Source organism: Emydura macquarii, unplaced genomic scaffold, assembly GCF_026122565.2.
Source record: "Emydura macquarii macquarii isolate MOO-44397 ecotype Brisbane River unplaced genomic scaffold, CSIRO-AGI_Emac_v2 contig_306, whole genome shotgun sequence".
Lineage (NCBI taxonomy): Eukaryota > Metazoa > Chordata > Testudines > Chelidae > Emydura > Emydura macquarii.
The window spans coordinates 9780259-9803213 of NW_027130443.1; the positions used below are offsets into that span (position 1 = coordinate 9780259).

General features: G+C 53.8%; 2 protein-coding genes across 2 annotated transcripts; both read left to right on the forward strand.

Annotated features, from left to right (window-relative positions):
• Positions 1-6112: 6112 nt before the first annotated feature.
• On the forward strand, positions 6113-10208 carry LOC137157384 (mast cell protease 1A-like). The gene is made up of 5 exons (XM_067554653.1): positions 6113-6170; positions 6259-6406; positions 8020-8155; positions 9083-9334; positions 9753-10208. Exons 1-5 carry the CDS (start codon positions 6113-6115, stop codon positions 9885-9887), a joined length of 729 nt encoding a protein of 242 aa, XP_067410754.1. The 3' UTR covers positions 9888-10208.
• Positions 10209-18452: 8244 nt separating this feature from the next.
• LOC137157394 (mast cell protease 1A-like) lies at positions 18453-21503 on the forward strand. The gene is made up of 5 exons (XM_067554661.1): positions 18453-18540; positions 18635-18782; positions 18939-19074; positions 19585-19836; positions 20878-21503. The coding sequence occupies exons 1-5, from the start codon at positions 18486-18488 to the stop codon at positions 21007-21009; spliced, it is 723 nt and encodes a 240-aa protein (XP_067410762.1). The 5' UTR covers positions 18453-18485; the 3' UTR covers positions 21010-21503.
• Positions 21504-22955: the final 1452 nt, after the last annotated feature.

Below are 22955 nucleotides of genomic sequence, written 5' to 3' on the forward strand. Positions count from 1 at the left end.
GGGCACGTGCGGATCTAAGGCCAGGCTTGAGCCCAACCAGCGTAAGAGCAAGTCTCCTGGACAACCTCGCTCTTAAGACTAAGCACCAACATTACACCTCCCCTCCGAGGATCTCAAAGCACCTTACAAAGGTAAGTCAAGTAACATCACCCCATTTGACCGGCGGGGAAATGGAGGCATGGAAAGCAGACGTGGCTTGCCCAAGGTCACACAGGGAGCAATGGGCAGAACCAGGAATAGAACCCAGGAGTCCTGACCATGTTGCAATGCTAGTATTAATGACTGACCTACCTGCCGTACCGAGGAAGTCTGGATTGGGAACAACACTCCACCTCCCGCCATTCCCTGGACTCACCTGTCAGGAGGAGCCCTAAGCCTCTGCTGCCCGGCGTGAGGGTGAGCGCCTGGAAACTCTGCTGGCTCGGAGCATGAGGTCCCGGAGAGGTAGCAGTGAGGGCTGCTGTGTGGGGAAAGTGACGCTTTGTACCTAGCAGAAGAAAAAAAGGGGAAGTTGCAACAGAACTAACCACAGTTTAGCAGGATGGACGCACCCAACACAGCTGAGAGATGGGTGAAGGGAGAGCAAAACAATCACCTTCAAGTTCAACTGCAATGCAGAGCTGACCTCCTTGATCTCCCCTTCCTGGCAGGCTTGATGCTAGTGTTCCGGGAGTTTTTTCTGATGTGGCGGGAAGTGGGAGTTAGCTGGTCTCCAGATGAAGAACAGTATCGCCTCCCTCCGGACAGCAAGGGTCACTCATGCCAGCAAGGAACAGACCAAGGAGCTAAGGCTGCGTCGGCTGAGGGTCACCTGCTGCACGGTGGGACATGAGAGTCCCATCACGGGCGAGCAAGGAGAACACAAAGCTCTCCCTGCTGCAGGGATGGCTGCAACTTTTGCAGGTTCCAGTGCAAAGTTACATGTGCAGGGCCCCCTCCACTCCCTTCTCCCTGCCCTTGGGTACCCGCACCATCCTCCATCCCTCTCCTACAGAGCCTCCCCCCTACACACACTCAGGATGCGCCTACCCCCCTCAACACAGTCTCTAGCGAGTCCCTGTAGAGCCGAGGCAGCCAAGAGGGGCAGCAGAAGCCCAAGCCTGGGGCAGGGCAGTTAGTGCGGCATGGGGTGAACTCTCTAGCACTGGATTTGAAAGGGGCCGGGGCAGCTCCCGGGTCTGCACGGTCCAGGGAAGATCAAGGTTCTCTGCCCGGGCTGAAAACCATCAGTGTCTCGGCACCAGCAAGGGCCTCTCTCCTCAAATCAGGGGGGCGTTGTCCTGGCTGCGCAAAAGGAGGGGTGCGTGCTGGACTCAGGTCACGGCACAGCCAGGCAGTTCAGCACGTGAGTTGCCCCATGGTGCGAGCTCTGCCAGGGTAATGTCTGTGGGATCAGGACATCATAAATAGCAAGCGGCATGTGGGTCCGCCACGAGGTCCCCTGAGCTAGAGGAGAACCAGGACTCAGGTGCCCTGACTTTGCGGAGCCGGCTGGCCACAGATAAGAGTCCTGCACACGTGCCGAGAGTCAGACACTGCCCAAGCACCCTGCTGAATCACGCCCAGCCAGTCAGCCAGCCCAGTGCAGAGCGGTCCCACTGCTGAGACCTCTGCAGGATCTGGCCGGCCTCAGCAGCTGGGCAGGAGAAAGGAGATGGCAATCACGCTGCCCCCGTCCTGCTAGGGTGAAGGTGCAGGCCACACACTGAAAGGTCAGGGGCCCCCTTAAGTTCTGCCCTTGGCAGGTCAGCCAGCGGGCTGCAGCGGTATTGCAGCCCTCCCTTAAGGCAGAGAGATGCAGCTCCCCCAGCTCTGTAGTTAGCTGGCTCTTCCCAGACCGCCTTCCTGTCGAGCCCCTGAACCTGCAGGCGGGACCGGGAAACCCCCGCTCCCTCTCCTCAAGTGCTGGCATGCAATTCCCACGCACGCCTCCTAACACCACAAACCTGATGGGAGAGGCGTTCCAGGCCTGATGAAGGTGCATGCAAGGGGCTGTCCCACCGGGGACCCGCTCGCTTCTGCTGGGGCTTTTGGCAGGCAGAGGGGCTGAACCCAGCTGTCTCTTTCTCATGCCGCTTGCTCTACACTGGCCGATTTGCATCTCATTCTTCTCAGTCGCTCGCACACAGTTGTGCCACCTGGCCCCCTGCGAAGGGAAACCCCCTTATACACCGAGGCCCCCGTGTTCCCACTGAGCTGCTTCTGCCTCACGAGAGCCGCACTGGTGCTGTGCAACACGTGGCATGGAAACGTGGACAGTACAGAGCCGTGGTTCCCAACCTTTTTGGCTCGAGGGCCACAAATACCATTTTTACAACCCCCTGGAGGGGCCCCAGGCTACCAACCCCTCAAAAAGGTCTGGTCATAGACCCCGTTAAGGCCTGCAAATCGCTACACGTTTAAAGGAAACACTTTGGTGCTCCTGTGCTCATTTTTACACTCACTGTTTTACACCTACAAGTGACTCCCTGCAGGTCACGTCCGCCCAGGCAAAGCGCTAGTGTGGATGAAGGGCTGTCGCTGCAGACTGAAGCACATGGCCCGGCAGCTGAGTCACGGTGGACGACCTGCACTCAGCACAGAGCCGAAGGCACGGATTTTGAGAGTCCTGCCCCTCCCCAAGCGTGGTAAGTCCTGGCTGCTGTACCAGCAGCAAACCTGCCCCCTCTGCCCCCCCTGTCCCCCCCCCCCCCCCCGGGCCAATGCAGCCAGATGGAAGGAGTTCAGTGAGGAGGCTGCCTCCTGGTTGCAGCAGGGAAACTGCATGTGTCCTGTAGTCCTGTGCGCTCCACCTGGGTCCCTAGGCAGTGGCTCCCTTCTGCAGCCAGGGGGACGGGAAATCAGTGCTCCTCTCCCCTAGGGACTCAGGCAGAGTGCTTTGCTCTCTGCTAGAGCCGGGGGAGTGGAGCACTGATCTCCCGTCCCCTTGGCTGTAAGCAAGGAGCCTGCCCTGGTCTCGTAGCCCTGCGGCAACATGCTCCACCCAAGTCCTTGGGCGGCGGCTCCCTTCTGCAGCCAGCAGGAGGGGAGCCACGGGCCACTTTGAAAGACCCTGCGGGCCACTTTTGGCCCCTGGGCCACAGGTTGGGAACCACTGGTATAGAGTTCTTGCAAGTAAATCCCTCTCTTGGCACTAGGAGGCGCTGTTTTCACCACCCTCCCTGGTCAAGGAGAGGATGATGATTGGACAACAGAGACTAAAACATCACAACACAGGAAATGGTGGTGTAAAAATGTATGGATTTAAAAATTGTGGGGAGGAAGGGTGGTAGGAAAGATGCTGGATTGGATCTGTCTACAGTCAACATACACATTATCTATCCCTCAATCGTTAACGTTACATGGATTACAAACTGGCTCCTGGTAGATCTCAAAATGTGATTGTAAACGGGGAATCATTGTGGAACGGACGTATTTCTAGTGGGATCCCACAGGGATCAGTTCTTAGCCCTGTGCTATTTAATGTTTTTGTCAATGCCCTGGAAGAAAACATACAATCCTCACCAATAAATTTCACAGGTGTCGGAGGAGTGGGAAATAATGAAGATAGGTGACTGGTGCAGACAATCTGAATCATTCTGTAAACAGGGGCACTGGCAAACAAAGTGTGTTTTGACATGGCCAAACATAAGGTCACACACTTAGGAACAAAGAATGCAGGATGCGGGACTCTGTCCCGGGAAGCCGTGACTTGAAAAGATTTGAGGGGCATGGTGGCTAATCAGCTGAACATGAGCTCCCAGTGCAATGCAGCGGTCAAAAGGGCTAACGTACTTCTCAGAGGCATAAAAAAGGGGACTATCATGTGTTTGTAGAGAGGTTATCACCTTTGTCTTCGGCATTGGTGCGATCGCTGCTGGCATACCACGTCCAGCTCTGGTGTCCAGAATTCAAGACGGACGTTGAGACGTTGAAGAGGGATCGGCGAAGATCCAGGAGAATGATGAAAGAATTGGAAACCATGCCTTGTCACGAGATGTGCACGGAGCTCCCTCTGTTCAGTTATCAAAGAGAAGGTTAAAGGATGACTAGATCAGCCAGGAAAGTACCTACATGTGGACCTGAAATTTCAGAATAGGGGGCTCTTGAGTCTAGACTGCAAAAGACTAACAAGATCCAGTGGCTAGAAATGGAAGCTAGAAAAAGTCAGACTATAAATAAGATGCCAGTTTTTAACAGTGGGGGTGATTAAGCTTTGGAACAATTTACCAAGGCTGTGGTGGATTCTCCACCACGGGAAATGTTTAAATCACAGTTGGATGTTTTTCTTAAAAAACAAAACAAAAACAAAAAAAACTGCTCTAGTCCTACCACACCCAGTTATTGCACTTGAGACACTGGTTAATGCAGGGAAGTCCGAGGGCCTGGGCTGTGCAGGAGGTCAGACCAGATGATCGCAGAGGTCCCTTGTGATCTGAAAAAAAACCAGATCTATGGCTCTGTGAACACACACATCTAACACACACATCTAGCTATCTGTCCACACACATCTAGCTAATATGAGCACACATATTCCACTGTCTGTCTAGGTCTTTAGAAAGTCGCTCATGACGGTGGCATCTGCATACCCTGAAGAACAAAGCCCTCCATCTACCCACAGTGGTAGGGCAAGTTTCCCCATGCCAGTGGGCTTCAGTCCTGGCCTCTGAGGATGAAAGATGACCTCTGAACTCACAGTCTTTGGCCCCATGTGGGATGGCTGACAGATTGGTTTTTCTGAATGGAGCTGTGTGTGACCTAGTAGTTAAGACAATGGGCTAAGAGTCAGGTGACCAGCATTCTAGTTCCAGCTCTGACCTGCTGGGTGGCCTTGGGCATGTCACTTCCCCCGCCCCTCTCTGTGCCTCAGTTTCCCCTCCCACCCTTTGTCTGCTTAGACTGTAAGCTCTCTGAGGCAGGGACCGTCTCTTGCTATGTGTATATACAGCATCAAACACAAGAGGGCCAGGGCCTTATGGCACTATTTTAATAACCATTGGCTAGCGGACAACCAAAAAGCCTTTTGGGTCTGATTTTGAAAATCAGCCTCAGCCTGGCCTCGCCACTGAAATTCAACAGGAGTCGGGCATCTAGTCAGTCTCCTTTTAGGATCCCAGTCTGAGCTCCCACCTGGATTCACACAGTGAATTCACAGCACTTCAGATGGCCAGCACAGCTCATGCTTGATTTCATGTGAAGGAGAAAAACCTGCCCTTCCGATAAGCAATAAATCCACTGGCCCAACGGCAAGTCGGATGGAATCGACCCATGCGGTGATGGGTAACGGTCCCAGGCAGTTGGTAACATCTCCAGTCGCACGGGAAATCGGCCCGGAAAAGAGTAGTGTTTGAGTTCCCATCGCCCTGTGGTGCTCCGAGCCCCTATCTCTGCTCACGCAGCCTGAGCGTTATCTCAGAGCTCTTTCTTATCACTCTGTTTCAGTTCTCATCCCTTCCCCTCCAACTGATAGCGTGATCCGCTGCCCATGGCTTGATAATTATCTGGGCACCTGCTCAGAAGAGCCCCGGGCAAGTATCAGACTCACCCACCGTGCGCCAGGCAGAAACGTGTGGGCGTAGGCATAAGTCACATGCACACTTGGTCAGGTTTCACCCGCAGACGTCCGAGTCTCATCGTTGCCAGAGTCTTTGACTGCATTCTCCCCTGAGACCCGTCCATCCTGGCTCCAATCAGGGCATGTTTCATAGAAAAACCACATCGGTGCCAAGCTTTGGAAAGGCCTTTGTACTGCTCACTCCACCGAAAGACCTGAGTATGCAACTCACACTGTCACAGGGCGGGTCTGCAGCCGTCTCTAGTGGCTGCTCCCTAGAGGAGTCTCAACACAGCTGGTGTGCACCCAGGGGGGGTGGGAGGGGAGGATGAGAACAGGAAACAGGGAGCTGGCATGAGATGGCAGCACGTGGTGGTCAGCGGCCAGGCAAGAGGAGATGGGAGATGCTGCGGGGGCAGACGCAGATTGGTCCAGATTGTTTAGATCAACCCAGCACATGGGGTTTCCTGGTTTCCGAGTTTCATTGGTCTGAGACTATAAAACCAGCCACGGGGGCAGCAGGAGGCTCAACGTGCCCCCCACCCTGGAAGAGGACCTGGAGGAGCTGTGAACTCAGAGATGGAGCAGCCCCTGTGTCTCCTGCTCTTCCTGCTGTCCTGCCCCTTGGCCCATGCTGGTGAGTAGAGGAAGCCAGGGGCTGGGGTTATCATCCAGGGTCCATGCCATCCCATCTTCTCCTGCTCAGGAGTCTGTGTGTCTTCCAGGTGCTTTGCGAAGTCGGATTGTGGGGGGGCATGAAGCCACACCCCACTCCAGGCCCTACATGGCAGCCCTGAAGGTTTCTGGGAATTTCGGCTGCGGCGGGTTTCTGGTGGCCCCCGACTGGGTGATGACGGCTGCTCACTGCATGGGGTAAGCCCTGTCCCTTCCCCACAAAAGCCTGGACAGGTTCCGCTTGGCAGGCGAGCGTCAGAGCGTTGGGAAATTCACTAACGAGCCAAACTCACTCTGAACGCGTCCAGCAGATTCAGGGCTTGTCTGCCCGGAGAGCTGCAGCTGTTTAACATAAGGTGTAATTTTAAATCAATTTCTTTATAATCATCCCTAGTGTTCACATAGCACTTTGTACAGGTGCATCTCAACAAGGGAGGTTAATAGCATTCATCACCCCCAGTTTACAGATGGGGGAAACTGAGGCACTGGGAGGTGAAGTGACTTGCCCATGGTTACCCAATAGGCCATGACAGAGCTGGGAATAGAATCCAGGTGTCCTGAGCCCCAGTCCAGGGCTCGATCCACTAGGCTACATTGCTTTGAAAGGGGACACGCTGATTTCACTTGAAATGCAACTGAAGTCAGCCTGGTTAAGCGGCTCAGGAACAGGTTTCAGTTTAACCTAAACCAGAGTGTGTCCACCCAGGGGTCTGGGCTGGTTTCACTAAATCAGTTTCATTAAACTGCTGCTGGGTCCTGATTCTCCAGGGCCTTGCACCCAGGCTAGCCATTCACACCAGGGCAAACGGGTGCAGAATGAGAGTCTCAGCCATTATGACCTGGGAGCGCTTTACGCCTGCTTTCCACAGGAGTAAGTGGCTGCACAAGGGGCAGGGGATGGGGAGTCGTGTTCAGAGCTCATCCTGCAGGGTGCTGGGCACCTCCCGAGGGAGGAGAGGGTGCCCAACACCTCCCAGGGCCAGGCACAGCCAGAGACGACAAGGACGTTCTTAGAGCAGACTCCTGGATTGCTCCTCCCCAGCTCTGCACCTCCACACGAGAGCCTTCCCCACTGCTAATCAGGGCATCCCTCCAGCTGCTGAGCCCACTTTCTCCTTGGCCCTTCATCCCCACTGACCCCAGTTCCTCCTGGACGCTAACCCGGCCATCCCTCCTGCTAATAACCCACCTCCACCCCCTTTCCAGCCCCGCCAGGCTTCTAGCAAAGGCTCGTGTCTTTTCCGCTGCAAGGAACGGACTGTCTGTGATCACCCAAACCATTCTATTGGGGGCATTATGGGGATACCAAGAGGGCAGTGCTGAAGGTGTGCCAAGGCTTGCCAGGGTTGAATCCTGGCACCTCTAGGCTTGGCAGTTCGTAGCCCCGGCACCCCTGGCCATGCTGCATCAGTTATGAATGTGAAAAGAATCGCTTGAGCCCCAGCACCTCTTTCATTACAAATTAAGCACTGCTAGAGGTGGGGGGGCCCAGCTGTTCCAGCTGCTGGACAAACCCATAAGAAGATACAGTCCCTGCCTTGGAGAGCTTATAGTCTAAACAGCTGAAGGGTAGGAAGGGCGGGGATTTGCCCAAGGTTACACAGCAGATCAGTGGCCAGGAATTGAATCCCCATCTCAGTCCTGAGATACAGCCCGCTGCCCTGCCCACTAGGCCATGCTGCCCACATGAAAATAACTTTGAATGCAAGATGCTGTTGGAATATGAAAATATGACCCCTCCCCACGCATCCTCCGAGGCAGAGCCGCTGACTTGAGTAGACCTGATGTGTGATGTTTACTCTCACTCGCAGGGACATCAGCATCATCCTGGGAGCTCACAATTACCACACCCCCGAGGCTTCCCAGCAGACGTTTGCGGTGGAAAGCTACCACCTGCACCCAGAATACGACAAACATGTGCCGTATAACGACATCCTTCTCCTCAAGGTAACAGGACTCCCCGCTGGCTGGTGAATCCCTGCACCGGCAGATATTTAAGGGTACATCTACACAGCAATATGGCCGTGGCTGGTCAGGGTCAGCTGGAGGGCTAAACTTTGCAGTGTCGACGTTAAGGCTCAGACTTCGAAACCCCACAAGGGGGGAAGGTCTCAGAGCCTGGAAGCCGGCCCGAGCAGGAACAGCTGCACTGCAGTTTTTAGCCCCGCACCTGAGCCAGCGGCCCCAGGCGCTGAGACTTGGTGCCATGGGTTTTCATTGCCGTGCAGACGCACTCTTAGGGTTCGTAGGTTGTATGTCCTGCACAGAGTCCCGCTGGTTTTTAGGCCTGCCTCGCTGGGGCGGGCTCTGTCCTTATGTGACAGCCATCCTCTTGGCTAGTAGCCAGTGACTGAGCTGGGACCGTCCCGTGCTAACCATGGGAGCTGCTGCAGCTCGAGTGCCTGGTCTGTGGCTGAGGGCAGCGTTACTCAGACCCTCCGTGGACTGGCACAGAAGAGGCCACGTGACACGCTCCCCAGTGCATTATGCTAACAGCCGGGGGTTGATCTCTGCAGCCTCAAACGCCAGCTGGGGCAGTACAGCAGTGCCATGGTCATGCCGTGGTGCAATCCCAGGAGAGCCTGTTCCCAGTGGGTGAGCAGCAGGAGGTCACAGGCCAGCTAGGGAATGCATTGGCCAAGGAAAGCACCCCTGCCCACTCTCCGTCCCGGGGGCTGGCATCACGCCCCCAAAAGAAGGGGATGGTCGGGACACGTCCTGCTTTGTGGCTGAGCCTCAAACCTTGCCCCCTCCCATTTCCACCCTCATCCCCAAGACCGATTCTTGATGAACAGACCCCTGGAAAAACAAACCAACCGAAAGCAAAAACCTCCCTGTTCATCTCCTGCCATGTTCGCGTCCCTCCCGTAACAGCTGAGCAGCAAAGCCAAGCTGAACAAATACGTCCAAGTCATCCCCCTGCCCAGGAGCAGCAGCGACATCCCCCCAGACACCAAGTGCATCGTATCGGGATGGGGCTACATCGACGCGGAGGTAGCGACTGACAAGCTCTTCGAGACCAATGCCACGGTCCTGAGCCGGAGGAAATGTCTCCTGTTCTACCCGGAGCTGAGCGAGGGCATGGTCTGCGCCGCCAGCTACCACCAGCTCAGCGACGTCAACTACGTACGTGTCTCCGTCCCTTCCTTTCCTCCTCAGCCAGCGGTCAGTGGGTGGGAAGTAACATCCCCTGGGGCATTAATTTTCCGCTTTACAGATGAGAAAGAGACCCCGAAGGGGCACTCGGAAATGTTGTCCTTGTTTTTTAGCAACGAGGCAAGCTGGAGAATAGAGCCCAGGCCAGGGTACTTATCGCCCTGCCTCCTAGAGCTCACAGGGCTGGCTGCTGCATCTGCGCCATTGCTGGAAAGCCTCTAAAGATATTCCCCAGGACACACGAGACCAGAGACATTGATCCTGGGATTACACCGTGGTGGAGCCAGGATTGGAACGCAGCCATCAATGGCTCCAAATCCTGTGGTCTTGCCAACTAGTCCACGGCACCCATGTTCTACTTAACCCTATCTCCCCGTGTCTTTCTCAGGGGGACTCCGGTGGCCCTTTGGTCTGCCATGGATTGGCACAAGGAATCGTCTCCTACGGTTTTCAGTTCCCTCCATCTGTGTACACTCGCATCGCCAACTACCTTCCCTGGATTCGAAAGACCATGGGGCAGTGAACCAGAGAGGAAGATGCTACAGCTTCTCCTGCATCTGCATTTCCTTATGCTGCAGTCACTGGCATTTCTCTCCCCAGGAGGTTACACGGAACTGTAGGGATAACAACACAGGGCCCACCAATGCCTCCTTTTGGGCTGCCATTTCCTCTACATTTAACTATCATGATTAGTGGATCAGAACCTTTCCCCCTGAGGATGGACACACAGGGCTAAATCCTGAGCCCCTCACCAAGTTTTTATGTGGGCAAATCCAGGTTAGCCTGGGTGAGGAGGGAGTGAAATCATAGCAAGGAGTTTAGGATTTGGCCCAAATGGATTGGAACAAAGTTTTCCTCAGCTAAGCAGTTCTCTCCTTATTCAGAGGCTCCTAGGACACTGGGGTGCGTCTCAGAGCACGTGGGTTTTGACTGGACACAGACATCCAGTTCACACCCATTTTGTCAGACAATGCTGGTTCATTAAAACCCAAACTGTCTGCGGGAAAGGGTCAGCTTCATTGACTCGCGTGATAGAAAATATTCAGGCTTTCCCCCTTCCCCCCCCCTAGATTGCAGAGCCTGCCTCTTTCAACGTTTTTTAAGTGAATAGTTCTGAGTTTTGGGTTGAAGCCACTTTACCTGTTTAAATTTTAATGAATTTAAACTAAAGGAAAGGTACCTTTTTTTTTTTTTTTAAAGTTGAAATCAAAATGAAATGCTTTGAAATTAACCAAACTAACCATTTCAAGTGACCAGATCGGATTCTTTTTGTGTGCGCACAGATTGTCAGTTTTTGCAAAAATTTGCAGGATTTCCACTTCTCCTCCCAATTTGAGATGGACATTTTTTGCCCCCCAACCTTGAAAATTCAGATGGGACAGGAACACCATTTCCGCCCCACTGCTATTTTTCCTCCCCATTCACCCCCCCCCCCCCCGCCGCCCCATCACTGCCCCCTTCCTTCTATGTCGCTGCAGCGCTAGAGTGTAACAAGCATGACAATAAATGAGCTCCTACAAGTCACAAAGTCTCATTCCTTATTTTGAAGTTGGTTCCTGCTCGTCATCGTAAAATGGGCACAGGAAGAGAAAAGCATTGCAGCCTGCCCAGGCCAGTCTGCCGGGTCTCATTTATAGCCAGAGAGCCTGGATCAGGCAAACCCCGATTCCTGCACACCTCCACCCCGTGCACCTACTGCCACGTACACATTTATCAGCCTCCATGCTACATCCCCTCCTGGGACCTGCAGCAGCACTAAAAGGGGATTCTACATACACGACCCAGCAGCACAGGGGCCCCCAGACCTCAGCACACCACCACCACTGCACCCGTGGAGACTCCAGCCTGGGACACAAAAGACCTGCTCTCTCTCCCGTGTTCCTTTGCATCCCCCCTGTTATTTGCCTTCTGTCCTCTCTCGGCTTGTCACCCGACTCTGAGAGGAGCTGTGCCACATGGCACCAGCATGGCAAGAGGAGATGGCCCGTCCGGCTCTGCCCAGCCTGAGAAAGACCAGCAAGGGAGAGGGACCCAGCCAGCCAGATGACGTCCCAGATTGGGTTGCCATGAAACTAAGCAGACCGAGGTCTCTGCTTTATTTAGCTCTCCAATATCGTACAGTGACAGGTTCACGTTAGCACCCTTGACACCCTGGGTCCACTTATTTGTTCAGCATTAACACAACAGGCCCCAACTCTTAATACGCTGAGTCTCAGCTGGTGGAAATGGCCATAGAACCACAGAAGTGGCTGATCCGCACCAGGAGAGGGTCTGTTTTGTTCTAACCCCGCTAGCAAGGTTTTAACTGTCGGGGGAGGGGCGGGGGGAGGGGGCCAAAAACTGATCAGTACAGAAGCATCGGCTCTCACAACAGGAAGTGGGCAGGGAGGGCTTGGCATCAACAAATTTGCGAGATGAATGCAACGTGAAGGTAGCACTTCCTGCCACGCAAGGGCAGGGCGTTGTCTGCAGCTGAAAAAAAACCCACAGTTATTTGTGGGTCTAGGTGATGGCAGGAGGTGGTGGCAACACACCTCCCTGTGGTTAAAGTTTCTCCTCCCAGCTGAAAGGCAGATGCCTGCCCGAGGCCCTGTGTTCAAGTGGGTAAGACACTGATCTAGGACCCAGGCGCTCTGGGCTTTATCCCGGGCTCTGGCACTCACCTGCTGCGTGGCCTTGGTCAAGTCACGTCACCTCGCACTCCGTGCCTCAGTTTCCCCTCCCATCTTTTGTTTGTTCAGACTGTAAGTCGGTAGGGACAGGCCTCTCTCCCGCTGCAGGTTCATACAGCACCCAGCACAATATGGTCCTGATCTTGATGGGGGCCTCTAGGCATTACAAATGGTGATTTTCCACTCTCCGCCTCACCAGCCCCTTGCAGAGAGATTTGGCAACTGCCTTAGCCCATTGTCTGCTCAGAGCACAGCGACTCCGCATTGTCCCTGGGCCAGCAGGTAACTGCTTCAGTTGCAGTCAGCGGACGATCCACATCCACGCAGAGGCATTCCCCTATGCAACCATTTCATAACAGCAGCAAGCAACAACTTCATGGCGTCCCCCAGCATTCACACGTTGCAAACAGAGAGACTCCCCCCACTTGTCCCAAGAGTGGAGCAGGGAGGGGGCCGTGGGTCAGGACTGAGGTGCACTTGCACAGCTCTGCGTGGGGGAGCCCAGGAATGGCCCAGGACAGGAAGAGCGGGCATTGCGGTAGCAAAGGATTGAAATTTAACTGAACTTCCCCTTTGGATTTCCAAACCCCAGGGCTGTGTAGAACAGTGGCTGTTTACTGCCCCTCGAGCGCCCCCTCCTGGCCTGAGGTCACACTACAGCACTCTGCCTCAGTGGCCACCCTGCTTCTTCGGGGCCCCTCTAACAATTCCCTGTTCAAAAAATCATTCAAACAGTCCCCACTAGGATCCCCTTGATTTATTCCTCAGATGCACAGGGGCTCAGCCGTAGTTCACGAGTCCATCACAAACCCCCGCAGCCTGCACCCCTAGGTTCAGCTGAGCACAACCCCCTCCTCCCTGAGGGCTGGTCTGTCTGTCTATTCATCCCTCCTGTCCAGAGTTTGGCCTTTCCCGTCTTTCCCCTGCTTCTTGGGCCGGGTCGCTCCCCGGCCTCCCTGCCTGGAAAGCTTTTGCCTGAACTGCCCCCAGCTCACTGGTAACATTCCCGCCTGCCCGGCTCAGTCACGCTCTCTCAACAGCCACTCCCGACTTCCTGCTGCCTTTTTACGGAGAAAGCCCCCAATTCCTCCTAGGTGGAGCCGTCTTGCAATCAGGCCTGGCTTAGCTCCAGGCTGGACGAGGACTCTCAGTCACCCCCCACCCCCGACATTTCCTGCCCACCCAAAGTCCCGGAACAGAGCTTCCCCGCCACTTAGCCCCACCCGCCTAAAAACACAGACTCTCCTTGCAGTCCCTACAGATGGGCTCCAGTCGTCCTCCACTTCTGAGCTTCCTCCCACATCAAATCCCTGCCTCCCCCACCAGCTGCTCCATCTCGAGTCCACTCCTTCAGCTGGGGGGGAAACTCTGAACCTGATGCCCAGACCCTGCCTGAATCCACCCCGGCAACCTGTGTGCACCCCCAGGGCTCTAGGCTGAGGAACGGGAAGGGTCAGACCCAGCAACCTCCACTTTTCAGCTGTAAATCCACCAGCCACTGACCGGAGTGGTTGAGAGTGGCAATAATGGACAGCCATTGCCTCCCCTGGCAAGTGGGTGATCAGTGCGGGTGGAGGAACCGTGCTGAGCTGCCGGAGTGTTGCAGCAGCCTGGGTTTTTAATCTCCAAAATGCAGCCTGAGTTTTATCTCCGGGCTCTGTGCATCGGTTCAGATACAGCCTCTCTCTACAGATTCTACAGACACAGATTCTCTGTACAGGCCTCTCTCTCTATCTCTCCTGTGGAAACTGTCATCCTCTGTATAGATAATCAGTCATTGGAACTGGGACTTGAACTTAAGATGGGGGAGACCTAAGGGAGTTTTCTAACCAGCAGGCAAATGAGTTATTTGCACCCTTTTTCCCTGGCCCAGTAGAACAGCTTCAACAAGTGAGACTCAGACAGCCTGAGTGGCTAGGACACTCTCCAACAACGGTAAAGATGCTATATCTGACAGAGAGGGGAATTGAACCGGGGTCTTCCTCAACTCAGGTGAGATCCCTAATCACCTGGATAAAGGCTATAAAAAGGAGGCCGCTCCCCCACCAGGCCATTTCACGGCTTTAGTCCTCCTTTGCTTTTGTCAAAATGCCCAAAATCTAAACAAAACATTTTGTTTCAGCCTGCTGTGGCATTTTTCCAACTTGGTGATTCACTGAAAAAATTAGTTTTGGGCTCTGCCCAAAACCAAACTTTCATTTTACTTGCCTGAGTTGCCAGTGAACCAAAAAAAAAAAAAAAAAAAAATCCATCATTCTCCCAGTTCTACCCAAGACCTGTCTCAAAATCAGGACGACAAAGGCCTACTGGTGTCATGGTGGGTCCCAGGAGATGGTGAAACTAGCAGCCACGATGGAGTCATTTGCTCCTTCCGGGTCTCCTGTTTTCCAGCCAGCCAGTTCTCTCTCTCCTCAAAGTCTTTTTGAAAGGCCCCCAGAAGGGCGTGAGGGGTGGAATAACCCATCCCCTCGTTATTTCATCCACCAATTAGGCCTACATTTCCATCACGCCAATCATGGTTCCTTGAATGGTCCCATGTTCTTCTTGTTCCCCAGTCATGGTCTTAGCCCAGTCCTGGAGTTTCTGTCACCTTCTTGTACCTTTTCCCATCAGCTCTTGTGATGGGGGAGCAGAACACTATAAACGTCTCCCCATTTTCCCAGGCAGGCTCCCCACTGCGCTGGGTCTGTCAGGCCCCCGTTATTACAACACGCCCCAGCCCAGGAAGGACTCATGCTCCACCCAGAGTCTTTCAGGCCTTTGCCTCAGGACATTACCTCTCTCAGGGCTGAAAGAAGGATGTTCTTCTCCCACCTATAACACTCTCCAACTGAGCTCTGTGAGGCCTTCAGAGAAAGTCCCTGACCCCCTTTCCCAGCAGGGTCTGATAACGGAAGACGGCTGGCTGGCTCCAGCCATTTCAAGGGGCAGATCAGCCTGTTAGAGGACCGGATATAATGACTAGACTGTGTGTACAGTCCCAGTGGTGTGTACTTCCAATTGATTTGCATTCCCTGGATTAAGGAGGCCATAGAATAGAAGACAGAAAGGAAAGATGCCAAATTATTGCCTACATCATCTGCTGCCTTAGAGGCCTGTGCTGCTTTCCTTATGCTGCCTCCACTGTTTTTTGTGTGTATGTCCCCCTTAGGGGTGTTTTATGAAGCTACGCAGACAAAACAAGGCTCTTAATTCTTCCCAAGAGGAGTGAACGTGCTCTCAGATCTTAAATATCATCATTGGAAGAAGAGGATCTTCTCCATGGGGACACAAACAGAGCAGAGATTAGGGGGAGAATAGCATTAAGATGTTCAAGAGATGTGCAGAATGTGCTCTGTGCAGATTTAAATCCCCTGAGTTAGGAGTCCCTTGATTAGGCCCCTGGGGAACAGGAGACTTACTAGCAGCTTGGGGTTTTGGAGTTCTGGGGGGTTTCAGGATTCGGTCTGTGCATGTGGATGTAAGAACATAAGGACAGCCATACTAGATCAGACCAAGGGCCAGTGTCTTGTCTCGGAGAGTGGCCACCGCCTGAGGCTTCCAAGGGAATGAGCACAACAGGGCAATTAGTGAGTGATCCATCCCCCGTCGTCCAGCCCCAGCTTCTGGCCATCAGAGGTTTGGTGACACCCCGAGCATGGGGTTGCATCCCTGACCATCTCAGCAACGGGTCACAAAACCGACTCCCAGGGCCAGATGCTCAGCTATGGCCCTATTGACCCCCACTGAGAATCTGACACAAAGAGCTGAACCAGAGATAAATCCAGAGACCTTCCCTCAAATGGTCTGAAATTGGACCTAGAGCAGAGTGAATAAAATTCAGGGCAAGCGGGCTCTTCAGACAACTCCCCCTTCCGCTAAGACTTGTGGCCCTCTTCTTACCTAGGGTCTGATCCAGCTCCTATTGGGGTTGATGGGTTTGGGTTGACCCGGCACTGAACAAACGGTGCCAGCTAACTGTCCTCGTACTGACGGCGTTTGCAGCGGGGAAAGGTACCAGAGCCTTTGCTGGTCGTGCGTGCTTCTGATGGGAGCTGAACTGCGGCTCTCATTGGGCAGATGACAGGACTGGGTTCGCAGGCCAGTGGTGGAGTGCAGAAGGGAGAAGCGTCTTCTCTTCTTCCAAGTCCCACTGACACCATCAACATCAGGACATTAAGGCCAAGATTCTCAGAGATTAGTGACTTTGGATGCCCAGCTGGAGAGGCCTTGAAAGGGCCTGGTTTTCACGGACGGTTGAGCATCCACGTGATGAAAATCAAGCCCTTTCAAGGTGTCTCCAGTGAAAATCTTGGCTTAAGGGAAGCCTTCAGTCTCTTCTCTTCCAATATCTGAGCCAAGTGATGTGTAGACTCTACGTGGGCTCTGCAGAGAGATAAATATCGCCCCCCGATGACATGGCAAAGGCCTGTGTCATTTTCGGTGACAGACTTGGCAGCCGTTAGCACCTTCTGCCCAATGGAAAAATGTATGACAGCTAAAGGGCGATATCAGGCGGTTGGTGTCCTTGACCGTTATCTCCAGGGTGACACAGAACCCGTCATTATTTCTCTACTTCAGTTGAGATACAGATCTTCTCCCACATCACCCGTGCTGGCTCCAGCCCTCACGCAGGGTCCTTGACACGAACAGATGATTCCGATAAAATCATTCATTAACGGCCTGCACCAGAGGGTTAAAAAATGAGCTGGCCACACTGGGTCTGGCCACAGAACTAATGGGAGTAGCGTGAGGGATTCCTTTAGCACGTGGCTACCTGACTGGAGATGAACTCAGTGTATACACGTGCAAGGGAACGCACCCGACTGGGAAGGAACAATTTAAATTACTCGGTCACAGGGATTAATAATAAAGTAATAAATAACAATACCACCAGCTAGCTCTTGTCTAGCACTTCCCAGCCATAACTCTCTAAGTGCTTTACAAAGGAGGTCCTTGTTGTTATCCCCATCGTCCAGATGGGGAAACAGGCACAGAGTGGCTGTGATCTGCCCAAAGTCAGCCAGCAACAGAGCCAGGATCTCCAGAGGCCCAGTCCAGTGCTAGGAGTTCAAAACTGGCTGTAACCATGACGACCACCCTCTTGGCTGACCCCTTCGGTTTGAACCGGGCACCATCAGAGCTAAAAACGCAAGCGGCTACAGCATGAGCGGAAAAAGGCCCAACAGGCAGCAATGGGGGGCTGACAAAGAATGAGAAATCCCACTTAATCTCGTGTCTCTGCCCAGCCTCAGCCCATTTTTAACCCCCAGCTCGTGAGAGAAGATGATGCGGCAGGCAGAGCGCTTGGGAACAACTCCCGCACACTGCAGGGGCCTGCTTCCGGTGCACTCTCATGTCATCTCTGCTGGCGCCAGCACTGCATCATCCCAGGGTGACCTTGTGTAAGTAATGTCTGCTCCCTGTGCCTCAGTTTTCCCATCTGTAACATGGGGATAATGATACTGTCCTGCCTTTGTAAGTGCCTTGCGATCTGTGCACGGGAGCCGTGCTACAGACATCGGAGAAGAGTGGAACAGAAGGGCTAGGACTCTTCACTCCGATCCATCCATCCTATCGGTGCCTGTTCTACAGAAACCCCTCCCTGGCGCACAGCCCTTGGTAGGGTCCCATTTCCATCTGTTCATTGCCAGACCCAGAAGATCCTCTGATTCAGAGACAGCCACTCTCTTCGCCCACCACAGCAGAGGCCTCCGGAGCGAGAGGCACCAGCTGCTGAAGCTTGAGCTGAAAAGCCCCGCCGTCGCAGCTGGGGCTGGAACAAACTCGTGTCGCCGGTGGATCAGGCGTCGCATGACATCTGCAGCACACACTCACCAGGGAGGGTACACGTACACCAAATCCCTGGGCAGTTCGCACGTCTTCCTTGCCTCTTACTGCGTAGGGCCTGTGTGCGACACGGGTTACAAGAATAGCACCAACTTCAGAATACTGTGCCGCCTTGAGGGCATAAGGCCCCGTGCTTTCCATGCACCACAGGCCAACCCCATGCCCCGCGTTGATGTATGGCGGGCGTTTATCATGAGCACAGTGCATGCTGGGGCATCAACTCAGATCCTGGGGAAGGTGCTTTATAGACCTAGATCTGTGTTTGTTTTAAGCAGGGCCCTGTTAACACGGCACCTGCTCTCCCACAGCTCCTCCGGACTTGTCTGCCCCGAAGCAAACAGGAGCATCACTGCCCTGCACCCCCCCAGAAGCTGACGACTCGGTGATCACGGCAGCTTTCGAGCAGCTGAAACAAGTGACCAGAGGCAAGTGCAGAGGAGATGGCAGATAAGCGCCCAGGGATCTGATTCGGCACAGATCGTTTAGATCAGCCCAGCACAAGTGATTTCCTGGCTTCTGCGTTTCCTGAGTTTGGGACTATAAAACCAGCCACGGGGCAGCAGGAGGCTCAACTTGCTGCCCAGCCTGGAAAAGGACCCGGAGGAGCTGTGAACTCAGAGATGGAGCAGCCCCTGTGTCTCCTGCTCCTGCTCTCCTGCCCCTTGGCCCATGCCGGTGAGTAGAGGAAGCCAGGGGCTTGGGTACCCATCCAGGGTCTATGCACCAGGTGAGGAAGGAACCGTCCCGTCTCCCCCCTTGTGTCTTCCAGGTGCTTTGCAGAGTTGGATTGTGGGGGGCCATGAAGCCAAGCCCCACTCCAGGCCCTACATGGCAGCCCTGAAGATTTCTGGGAATTTTGGCTGCGGCGGGTTTCTGGTGGCCCCCGACTGGGTGATGACGGCCGCTCACTGCATGGGGTAGGTGCCGCCGCCAGCTGTGTCCTTCTCACATTTGTTGACGGAATACATTTTAAAGCAGGATTCCTCGGCAGCCTCTGCACCCCGAGAAGAGAGAGGCCGTGCACTCAGTGGTATACAGGGAAAGTGACCCGTGCTGTTTCCTGCCGCTTACAGGTATATCACCGTCATCCTGGGAGCTCACGATATCCATGAGCCAGAGGAATCTCAGCAGATGCTGGGGGTCGAGAGCTACCACATGCACCCCGAATACAACGGCAACTTGGTGGACAACGACATCCTGCTGCTAAAGGTAACTGACTTCGGTGCAGTGGGTGGGGGACACCCTGACAGCTGCTTTGGGGGCGAGGGGCGGAGCGGGGAGGGCTGAGAAGAGATGGGTACATTTTGCACCTTTTGCAGTGAAAGGAAGCCAACGCTCACGTTGCAAATGAGGCTTTGTTATTTTGAAACAGTCCAGCCAGAGAGAGGGAACCGCTGGCAGATCCTGCGGCCTCAAGCCTCATGGACTTCCCTGGGGGTCAGGAGCGCTTAGCCCCTCTCAAAACATATCCCCCAGGGTGGGATCCCATGTTTGCCACATTGCCCCACACCCCCCTCCAAGTTGCACGTTCTCCAGCATTGCCTCCCTCCTGCCCCCTAGGCTGCTTAGTGTCAGTGCTCAGGGCCCGACGTTGTAGGTTGCTAAGCACTGGGGCCCTAGACAGCATCTCCCTGAGACATCCTCCTGGCGTGACCACCGTCTCCAGATTTCAATGACTACAGCTTGTGGCTTAATACGCCTCCTCTTCCTCCCACCCAGCTGACAGCGAAGGCCCGGCTGAATAAATATGTCCAGCTCATCCCCCTGCCCAAGACCAGCAGCGACATCCCCACGGACACCAAGTGCAGCATAGCGGGATGGGGCTTAATTGACCGAGAGATGCTCACCAACAAGCTCTTCGAGACCAACGTCACCATCTACAGCCGCAGGAAATGCCTCAACGTCTACCCGCACCTCAGCGATGGCATGATCTGTGCCGGCAGCTTCCACCACCTCAAGGACTCCAGCCAGGTCAGTACTCAAAACACCTGTGAATGGGTGGAACGGGGAAGTGTATGGATCAGGTCCTCGACTCCTGGCTGGGATTCCCAGGAAAGCTTGCTGGGTTCCTCTCTCGGAGGAGGGACTCTCCTGGATGCAAATATCCTGCCAGTTCATGGGTCTCCCATAAGGGTGTCCCCCGTGTGGTTTCTTGTTCCACAGACTGACACCAGCCCTGCCTTCAGCTCCTGAGACACATAGGAGCACAGGGCCCAGCCCGGCCGGCTTCTATAGCGAGTCCCATCTGCACTAGACCTGGGCACAAAGGTTCACCTTGCACTCTTTTTGGGCCTCCAAAAATGCAGATTTAGGCCAACCGAAGCATTGCACGAATGTGTGTCAAACTCACCCAATCGTTTTAGTCAAAACACCAACTCCCCCAAACGTCCGAACAAAAGCGAAACACGTTGCTTTGAACATGGAACATTTCGGCTTTTCAATTTGAAGCTACTTTCCCTTTGGAAATTTCCTTCCAGTTCTTTCATTTTGATTTTGAACATTTTCCAAAAAAAAAAAAAAAAAATTTCATTTTACCGAAACCCTTTCCTCTCTCTCCTTTCTGTTTTTTGGAGCTGCCAGTGAGCCGAAAAATCCATTATTAGCACAGCTCTAGTCCAGACCTCTTCCGACTGTGCCGATGGGCGTCTCTGCTGCAGTCACAGGGGGGCGATTACAACGGAGGTAGATGTAGCCGAGCTGGCTTTAATTTAGCTGGCTCGGATGCCAGCCCGGGCTGGACCTGTGAGGGCTTCCCCATGGTTCTGGACGGGATTGTATGCTGCAGGTTTATTGCTCCAGTATCCAAACAGCAGTCAGACCCCGTGATCGCAGTCTAGACATACCTGTGACATGGGGCGATCACAATGGGTTTGTGCAGAACAGCTATCTCAACGGGTTGACCCCTGGAGCAAGTGCATGGCAGTCGCTCAAGTTACAATAGGGATTAAGTTGGCCCCATGTCTGGAGTGCCTCAGAAATCTCTCCACTCCACGTGACTTCTTTCTTTGGCAGGGTGATTCTGGTGGGCCTATGGTCTGCAACGGGGTGGTGCAGGGAATTGTCTCCTTTGGTAACAGCTTCCCTCCCGGTGTCTACACTCGCATCGCCAAATACCTTCAGTGGATCAAACAGACCATGGGCTAGAGGACCGGAGAAGGAGATGCTCCAGCTTCTCCTCAAGCATCTGTTACCTTGGAGATCTGTGCTGCTTTTCTTATGCTGCATCCACTGGCTTTTTCTCCCTTCAGGGTGTTGTATGAAATCATAGGGGACAAGACTCTGTCTAGGAGCCTCTATGGCCCCGTCACGGTAGATCTGAATGCCTGGGTCCCCAGTAGCTTTCTTGTCACCTGGGTTCTGTCGGCTCATGAGAGGCATGTAAAATTTTCAGCCCCCTGAGTTAACTTTCTCCTGACTGGTCCCCTGAAGCAGCAGAGGATCAGTATGAACCAGGGGCTTCGCTGTTCTATGGCTTTTCAGGATTCCTTCTGTCCTTGTCGACTTATATAGGGCACGGTCACCGCGATGGTGCTAAGACCGTCAGAGCAGAGCCAGGGAGAATTCTAGAGCAGGGGGCACTGAAGTGGTTTTTAATCACTCGGAGGGGAGGGCTCTGACCTGCACTCACTCCCATCTTTGAAATCATAGAATCATAGAATCATAGAATATTAGAGTTGGAAGGGACCTCAGGAGGTCATCTAGTCCAACCCCCTGCTCAAAGCAGGACTAACCTCAGCTATATCATCCCAACCAGGGCTTTGTCAAGCCTCAGCTTAAAAACCTGTAAGGATGGAGATTCCACCACCTCCCTAGGTAACCCATTCCAATGCTTCACCACCCTCCTAGTAAAAAACTTTTTCCTAATGTCCAACCTAGACCTCCCCCCTGCAACTTGAGACCGTTGCTCCTTGTTCTGTCATCTGCCACCACCGAGAACAGCCTAGCCCCATCCTCCCTAGAACCCCCTTTCAGGTAGTTAAAAGCCGCTATCAAATCCCCCCTCACTCTTCTCTTTTGCAGACTAAACAAGCCCAGTTCCCTCAGCCTCTCCTCATAAGTCCTGTGCTCCAGCCCCTAATCATTTTGGTTGCCCTCCGCTGCACTCTCTCCAAATTGTCCACATCTTTTTTGTAGTGGGGGGCCCAAAACTGGACACAGTATTCTAAATGCGGCCTCACCAATGCCGAATAGAGGGGAATAATCACTTCCCGTGACCTGCTGGCAATGCCCCTCCTAATGCAGCCCAATATTCCATTAGCCTTCTTGACAACCAGGGCACACTGCTGACTCATATCCAGCTTTTTATCCACCGTTACCCCCAGGTCCTTTTCTGCAGAGCTGCTGCCCAGCTCGTCGGTCCCCAGTCTATAGCTGTGCATGGGATTCTTCCTTCCTAAGTGGAGGACTCTGCACTTGTCCTTGTTGAACCTCATTAGATTTCTTTTGGCCCAATCCTCCAGTTTGTTTAGGTCACTCTGTATCCTATCCCTACCTTGCAGGGTATCTACCACTCCCCCAGCTTAGTGTCGTCCGCAAACTTGCTGAGGGTGCAATCTACCCCATCCTCCAGATCATTAATAAAGATGTTGAACAAAACCGGCCCCAGGACCGACCCCTGGGGAACTCCGCTTGTGACCGGTTGCCAGCTAGACATGGAGCCATTGATCACTACTCGTTGAGCCCTATGCTCTAGCCAGTTCTCTATCCATTTTATAGTCCTGGGCATCCCCCCATTTGTTTCCCTGGTAGAAGGCAAGGCTCAGTCCCAGGCTGAGGTTGGGTTTCTCTTGGGTTTACAGAGGAGATTCTCTCCCTGCCCGTTACAGCGGGTCCCTTGGCTGGTGCAACCTTGCCAGAGCAGAAACAGAGAGAATTCCAGACCCTCTGCCCTGAAAAGGGTCCAGACCTCAGCGAAGAATGCAACGGCAGGAGTCTGTAATCCTTCGCAGTCCCTCTAAATTCTCATACACCCTTTACACTGATCACTGCTCTATTCCTGCTCTGTCGCTGCGCTGCCGGGAGTGTAACAAGCCTGAAAAATAAAGGCCAATCTGCATTTCACAGCGTCTCATTCTCCTGTGTCAGAACGT

What these genes read in the sequence shown, in the direction of transcription:
- LOC137157384 (XM_067554653.1), top strand. Translation starts at nt 6,113, where the DNA reads ATGGAGCAGCCCCTGTGTCTCCTGCTCTTCCTGCTGTCCTGCCCCTTG. An exon ending in CTGCCCCTTGGCCCATGCTG is followed by an intron (nt 6,171 to 6,258) that starts GTGAGTAGAGGA and finishes TGTGTCTTCCAG; the next exon opens with GTGCTTTGCGAAGTCGGATT. An exon ending in ACGACATCCTTCTCCTCAAG is followed by an intron (nt 8,156 to 9,082) that starts GTAACAGGACTC and finishes CTCCCGTAACAG; the next exon opens with CTGAGCAGCAAAGCCAAGCT.
- LOC137157394 (XM_067554661.1), top strand. Translation starts at nt 18,486, where the DNA reads ATGGAGCAGCCCCTGTGTCTCCTGCTCCTGCTCTCCTGCCCCTTGGCC. An exon ending in CTGCCCCTTGGCCCATGCCG is followed by an intron (nt 18,541 to 18,634) that starts GTGAGTAGAGGA and finishes TGTGTCTTCCAG; the next exon opens with GTGCTTTGCAGAGTTGGATT. An exon ending in ACGACATCCTGCTGCTAAAG is followed by an intron (nt 19,075 to 19,584) that starts GTAACTGACTTC and finishes CCTCCCACCCAG; the next exon opens with CTGACAGCGAAGGCCCGGCT.